The sequence below is a fragment of the Phaethon lepturus genome, unplaced genomic scaffold (genome assembly GCF_000687285.1).
Source record: "Phaethon lepturus isolate BGI_N335 unplaced genomic scaffold, ASM68728v1 scaffold41735, whole genome shotgun sequence".
NCBI classification, from domain to species: Eukaryota; Metazoa; Chordata; class Aves; order Phaethontiformes; family Phaethontidae; genus Phaethon; species Phaethon lepturus.
This window is the reverse complement of record NW_010543410.1, coordinates 5602-12598: the sequence shown is the minus strand read 5'-3', so window position 1 is coordinate 12598 and position 6997 is coordinate 5602. Positions and strand designations below refer to the sequence as shown.

At 47.8% G+C, this 6997-nt stretch overlaps 1 protein-coding gene across 1 annotated transcript in view; it reads right to left on the bottom strand.

Annotated features, from left to right (window-relative positions):
- Positions 1 to 630: 630 nt before the first annotated feature.
- Positions 631 to 6997, bottom strand: part of SLC35B4 (solute carrier family 35 (UDP-xylose/UDP-N-acetylglucosamine transporter), member B4) — a gene marked incomplete at both ends in the record, with an annotated part of 7759 nt that continues 1392 nt past the window's right edge. The window contains 6 exons of the mRNA XM_010288346.1: positions 631 to 706; positions 1875 to 1950; positions 2174 to 2283; positions 3107 to 3167; positions 4530 to 4611; positions 5781 to 5830. Of these exons, the coding sequence (XP_010286648.1) occupies positions 631 to 706; positions 1875 to 1950; positions 2174 to 2283; positions 3107 to 3167; positions 4530 to 4611; positions 5781 to 5830 (455 nt within the window). The remainder of the gene's footprint in view (positions 707 to 1874; positions 1951 to 2173; positions 2284 to 3106; positions 3168 to 4529; positions 4612 to 5780; positions 5831 to 6997) is intronic.

Here is a 6997-nt window from a genome sequence, read left to right as displayed (position 1 = left end):
GTGAACCTCACAAGGTTCACACAGGCCCATTTCTCAAACATAGAATCAATAGAATCAGACTCTTCTGTTACAGAGTCCTCTTTCACCCCCTGAGGGGTCACAGAAAAGGCAGATTAAACAAGGAGGTTTCATGGAGGAACATGAGCAGCAATAGGGCACAGCACTCACTCAATGGTGAGAGGAAAATGGTAAAAGGGAATTGGACTGAAGGTCCCTTTTTCAAGGGTTTCATCGGACTTGCAGACTTGTCTTCACTGTGTGGAAGAATCCACGCGCTGATATGGCCCACAAATGGCTCCTGATCTGTCCCTTCTACCTGGGGCTGGCTAGCAGAACTACCATGAGTTTATACCAGCCAGCCTGTCCCTGGGGAGGTGGTGGCAGATTTCAGTCACCCAGGAAATAACATAAGCCCCAGGCTAAATTCCTCTCTCTAAATTCCAGGAGGTGGTGGCCAGGTGGTTCAGCCACCCTGGAAAACATCTTAAGCCTCATGTTAAATTTCACTCTATATTTTCCAAGAGAGACCTGAAAAATCAGCTTCCAAATGCAGGGAAGATTCCAGGGACTCAGCACTCCCACACTATTCCTCCTCTCCCACCCCACTGAAGCTGTGCTTTGAAAGGATACTGAGTGATGACGTTCATGAGGAGGTAGAACCACATGATCGGCAGGGTCAGTCCGATCACTGGGACCTGGAACAGCTCTGCGGGGAGAAAGGATGGAGCAAGGTCACTGCCCTGCTTAAAGAAGATGCAAGGAAAGGCTCTCCTGTCCTGGACTGACCATGATCCAGGATATGCTGCAGGTTCAGGAGGCCATTGCTGCATTAAGCAGACTGAGGTGCGGGTACATTTTGATTTTGCTCCAAATAGAGCGTTATCTTGTTCTTAGTGTGATAAAGGACAAATACAAGAGAGTTTGCAGATGTTTCTGCTTGGATTTCCATAGGGAGGAAAGGAAGATGGGGGAAGAAGTAGGCTAAGGAAAAAAGACATTAAAAGAAAAGCTCTGTCTTGCTTTCTTGCGTCAGGGCTGTCCTATTGTTAAAATGGGATGAATCAACTGTGCGGCTCTGAGAAGCTGACAGCGTTAGCATGGGAAAGCCTGCATAGCACCAGCAAAACAAAAGCCAACGGGTCCAAGTTTACGCCTCTCGTTGAGGATTTGGTCCTGTTGCTCCCATTTTTGAACTACCACATTCCTTTCCCCAAGGGTCACCTATCTCATACTTTTCTTTAGTGGGTGTAGCGTGCCAGAAGTACTTTGCAATGATATTAATGAACAGATTAAAGTGATCTATGCATGCAAATATCCCCTATAACCAGAGGGAATTAAAGAACCAGCAAACCTACTCAGCAAAGATCTGTCCAGTTTCACAAAATTGGGAATATAGGAAGCTTGCTGGCACTTTGGAAGCCTGATGAATTTTACTATTAAACTTAAGGAGATGTATAGCTCAAGGTGGATGGACGAGCAATCTGTCTGGGCCCAACAGGTGTATGCGTGTGCAGTAGTGAGAAATTTGGGGTTTAACCACAGTGATCCAAAGTCATGGCTTAGCTTTGCGAACTGCTGTGGCACCAGCTGAACGGTCAGCTGCCCATGGCCAGGCTCTCAGCAGTCAGCAAGCAGCACTTGTCCAAGCGTGCTGGCATCTGGCCTTCCACGAGAAAGAGGTTGGACAATGTCCCCAAGAGAGTGTGTGGGGGGTTTTTTGGCTTTAGGCTTTCTATCAAACCTGAAAATTCAAAGGGCTTGAACATCCCAAGATGACAGTCTGACGTGCACAACTGCTGGACTGAAAGCTTCCTACAGCATTTTCCAGAGGACAGGAAGGTACAAGAGCAAGGATCCGTCTGTGCAACACTCACCAGACTGGCTGAAGAGGACTGCATGGTGGTAGATGTTTGGGGCAAGGAGAAGAAAGCCAGGGAGTGGTAATGCGTGCTGGAAAGTAAAGACAGGATGTTAACAGATTATGTGAACCCGCTTCACTTCCCATCCTGGGAAACCAACTTCACATATCTGGGTGAGAGCACACTCTTCACTGCTCCAGCCCTGCAGCGTGTCACCCTTTGGATTTGTGCCGAGTACCGGGTGGGCGGGGAAGGGACTCTCTTAGCAGCTCTGTCTGCCCGGTAAAAGCAATAGAAAAAACATGGTGACTTACATTGTAAAAAAGGGCCTCTTTGGAGTGCTTCCCAAACTGCTTGTAGAGCATCTCCTGGAAAATGCCCATTCTGGCAGACATGAGGAGGGCAAAGGTGAGCGCAGCAATACCTGGAAGAGAAGCACAGCCTTGCAACACTGCTCAGGGACAGCATAGCTCAAGTCAAACAGCTTGACAACTCCCTTGATTTGGCCGTCAGTGAAAAAAGCCAAAGCATCTGGACTTGGTAAGATGGGCAGAAAATTGATAACGGTGTTGAGGACACGGGTATCTTATTACAAAGGCTGAGATGCCAAGAGACTTCTGAAAAGATCATCTCTTAAAAAAGAGACTCAGCCCTGGCAAGCAGAGTTGGTGGGATACCAGGGATACAGGCATTTGCCACTACTGAGAATACATCAATCCCAGGTTCCCTGAAAAGCCAGCAATAAATCTAGGCTAGAGGTACAAAAATAGGTTCAAGTGCCACACTTCAAAGACTCCTCCACAAAATACTGTGCTGAACAAACACTTGAACCAGCTATAGCCCCTCTCCCTCTCTGCAGCATAGCTCACGGAATCAGACATATCAGGTAGGGCTGCTTTTGCAGAGAGAAATCCAGAAGATATCTGCAAACATGCATGACTCTAGTCTCATTATGTCACGAAGGCACCACCTTGTAGAAACCTGTAGGTCCCATATTTGACTTGTTGGCCAAATAAAGAGTATCTCCTTGCACAAAGCTGCTAATGAGTGCCACAAAACCCCATTCTTTGCAAATCAACAACCAGATGCTCATCAATCAATCAACCAAATGCTCAGCACAACTTAACCTCAGCATAGGGACTCCCACCACAGTCTGCTTTGCACAACCCACACGGCCAAGGATATCAGAGCGCCGAGTCTTGCCAGTATCCCAGCAAAGGTTAGCTGGGGATGTGGCACTTGCGTACCTAGCAGCCACCACAGGAAAACCTGGAGTCCGTCCTCTTCATTTAAGCTGGAGTCAGATGCCTGGTGGAGGGAGACACAATACAGGCACCATAAGCCACCATGTCCCTGCAGCTCATTTGGGCCTGCCTCTATCTCACTCTTGGTTTGTGTGTTGTGCTCCAAGCAAGCCCATAAAACAAAGACTGCCCAAGGTCTTGCGTTCTCCAGAGTCAGCTCCCTGGCTGAACAGAGGTGATGGCAACTACAGCATACTTCACTTTCTGCTTCAGAGACTTCAGATAGACTCTGCTTCACAGAATGCATCAGATTCCAGCCAAAAAGTGGAAATATCTGATCAAGAAGGTAGCTTTTCTGAAAGAAATGCCCTGACTTGGTCAGAGACTGAACTCTTCAACCACAAAAATAATCAGTGCCAGACAGAAAGCTCACACAGACGTTGGCAGGCTCCTCTGTCCCATCTCAGAGGTGAGTGTGCAGGAAGAACCAGGGCTCTGGCTTGAGGTCAAGACATTGACAAAACCAGGCCCGTAGATGCTGTTAGGTAGCATGACTTGGCTCAACTCTCTTTCACTGTGGTTTAGGGCAAATTAGATTACTCACCTTTGCCACAACTGTCTGTACCATACCAAAAGCCCATGCCTGCTGAGAGTTTATCTGGATTAACACCGAATAATACAGAGCAAGGCTGCATAGAACAGACCTTCCTCCGATACCCTAACAGCTATTAAATGATGGGAGACCTGGAGGTTTGACAGCTTTGTTTCATTTCCAGTCTCTCAGAGCTGGATTAAGTGCAACAAATTTTCACTATACCACCACTTTATGCCATTTTTCTGTCTTCAGCTGACAAGATCAGGCTGGGGGTTCTGACCCAGGTAAAGCTCAAAGTGGTGTTACACATGGATTTTCTTCACTCCGTCCTGTTCTCCAAATACATGCACTTTATTTCAAGGGTCACAGAAAGTCATGCTGGATGACAACAGGTCTGTAAAAATCTAGCGTGACAGGCAACAACCTCTTCTGGGATAAAAAGAGTGAAGACTTAAGATGGCTGCATTTTGCTTAAGATTCACCTGCTCCTAACTGCAACACATCACAGTAAGGGCGAAAGAAAACAGCTTCTAGCTGTTATCTCTGTGGCAGAAAAATAATGGTTTTTCTAAGCAAAAGACAACCAGAATAACACAGGATAAAAGGCATCTGTAATGAAGTTAAACCACATGCGTGTGTTTGCCCCTTCTCCCCAAACCACAGGAAAATGAGACCAGGAACAAGAGCTTTCGGGGAGCAGATCTAGAGCTAGAAGACATCTTGCACCTCCATTCATAGTCGGGCAAAGGGAATTACTGATAAAGGGGATGACAGAAGCTCCTGTGTCAATAAGGTTCACAGCTATGACCTCAGGCCCTTTCCAATTCTTACCACTTGTTTTGCAGACATGAACGTGCAGGTGAAGATCCCCAGGGACACCAGGGCTATGGACGTGTATTTAGAAACGCTGTATCTGCACAGAGGAGAAGACAGATGTCAGTGATCCAGCCCAGCCTCGCCTTGTTCACCTACTGCTCCCTTGCACTGCATTTTGCTCCATTACACCAGTGTGAACCTGGGGTAATGGGCACGTACGCATTACTTAACGTCAGACATTGCTAGGAAGGAAGGCCAACTTACTCCAACTGCAACACAAAAGAAGCATTTGGACCAAGATCTCCTTGCCCGTGGCAAAGGATCTCTCTCAAATCAATGCCAGCATGGATCTCTGCATAGTGATGGAGTGGCAGGGGATGTGCCCACATTGGTCCCACAGCCAGACCTCAAGCAGCTGGGAGGACCCTCCCGTCCTGATGGCTTTGCCCACTGTGGTGGGTTGACCCAAGCCAGCAGCCAAGCACCCACACAGCCGCTCGCTCATTTCTCCAACCTCGTGGGGTGGCAGAGTGAACTGGAAAGGCAAGAATGAGAAAACTCGTGGGTTAAGCTAAAGAGTTTAATGAGGGGGAACAACAAAAACAATGCAAAAGCAATCACTCACCACCTCCCATAAGCATGGCGGTCTTGGAAGCCAACTCCTCCCAACCCCCTTCTTCCTCTACCCCAGCTTCTATTGCAGCACACAGCACTGTATGGCACAGAATAACCCTTTGGCCATTTTGGGTCAGTTGTCCCAGCTGTATCCCCTCTCAACTTCTTGTCCACCCACAGCCTACTCACTGGGAAGCAGAGTGGGAAAAACAGAGCGCCCTGACACTGCCTAAGCACTGTTCAACAATAGCCAAAACATCAGTGTGCTGTCAACACAAATCTGAAACACAACACCATATGAGCTGCTATGAAGAAAGTTAATTCCATCCCAGCCAGACCCAAATCAGCCGTTCCTCAGGAGTGGTACTGGCCTCACAGAAGTAAGAGGAAAGAAAAGAGCTAACACAGAAGGCTGCAGACATCTGTAAAACCTCTCTTCTCAGTCCATGCTTGCCTCAAATGAAGGAGTGAGGGGTGGTGGAAATGCAGAAGAGGGAACGATTTCAGCCTCTAGTCCAGGCACACCTGTGTTCCCATTTCCCCATCAGTAAAACAAGAAAATTTAACAGGAAAGAGGAGGGCACTAAACACCAGTCAGGATTAAGTAAACGGCAGAGCATTCCCTGATGATATAAGAGGCTTGTGATTTACCTTTTCTTCAAAATGATGATACCTAGAGCCATGCTTGCTATGAGAGAACCCTGGGAAAGAAGAGAGAGAGAAAAAAAAAAAAATAGAAGGTCAGCATGACAAACGTCCCTGGTCCGGGATGCCTGCCCCAGAGAAACACTGCAAACTCAATACAGCTAAATGCAAAACACCAACAGAAATGCCAGAATAGGTTCAGGGAGACCGATAGGGTGGGGACAGAGAGGAAACGTCCTCAAGTTGCACCAGGGGAGGTTTAGATTGGATATTAGGAAAAATTTCTTCACCAAAAGGGTTGTCAAGCCCCTCCCTGCCTAGGGAAGGGGTTGAGTCACCATCCCTGGAGGTATTTAAGACGTGTAGACGTGGCACCTGGGGATATGTTTTAGTGGTGGACTTGGTAGTGCTGGGTCTGCGGTTGGACTCAATTATCTTAACGGTCTTCTTCCAACCTAAATGATTCTATGAGTCTCACTTCAGCTAGGAGGAGGGGAGAAGTTGAGCTGGGTGGTTTGGGAACAAGTATGCTGGCGCAAACAGGCTACTAGGATCTTCTGGCTAGTGGGCCTCCCCTTTTCTTGGCCCACTCATGACACTCAGTGTGTGCTACAGAGTAGAATGTGGCCAAATCGCTGTGTTTTCAACTGGGAACAGGAGTATGGCTCCACAGACTGACTGCAGGGTTGCAATACAAGAAGCATCCCTCATGGTTAATGTGGGTATTAGAGTGTTGTCTGTTTTCCTTCTTTTTAACCTCTCCTGACTTCAGGTATCTCAACCGCATGACGTGGGAGAACAGCCCCTGCCCAGCAGATCTCCCCAGCAGATTTTTGTTATTCCCATAGCACCTTCCAAAGCAGAGGCCTGTGCAGGAAAAGTTCAGGTGGAACTAGGCCAAATCCATCCTCTCTGACTGGGGCGTTTAACCAAGACACCTACACTAGGACACAAACCACTTGGTTTAGCTGTGCGGTGGGAGGGAAAGCTGGGTGCCTCTGGCCAGCAATTCAGCCCATCCAGGGCTGACAGCCAGAGTCTGGGCTTGGTTTTGTCACTGTTACTTCTCCATCACCTTTGGAAATATGAAGCCTGTTGAGCCTCAGTTTCCTGCCCATTAGGTTGAAATCTAATGATCAACACTGTGAAAGTGAGAACTGGAGCTGAGCCTTCAGAGCAAGGTTGCTCTCCCCACAAGTTAGCTGGAGTTTAGTATTTGCACA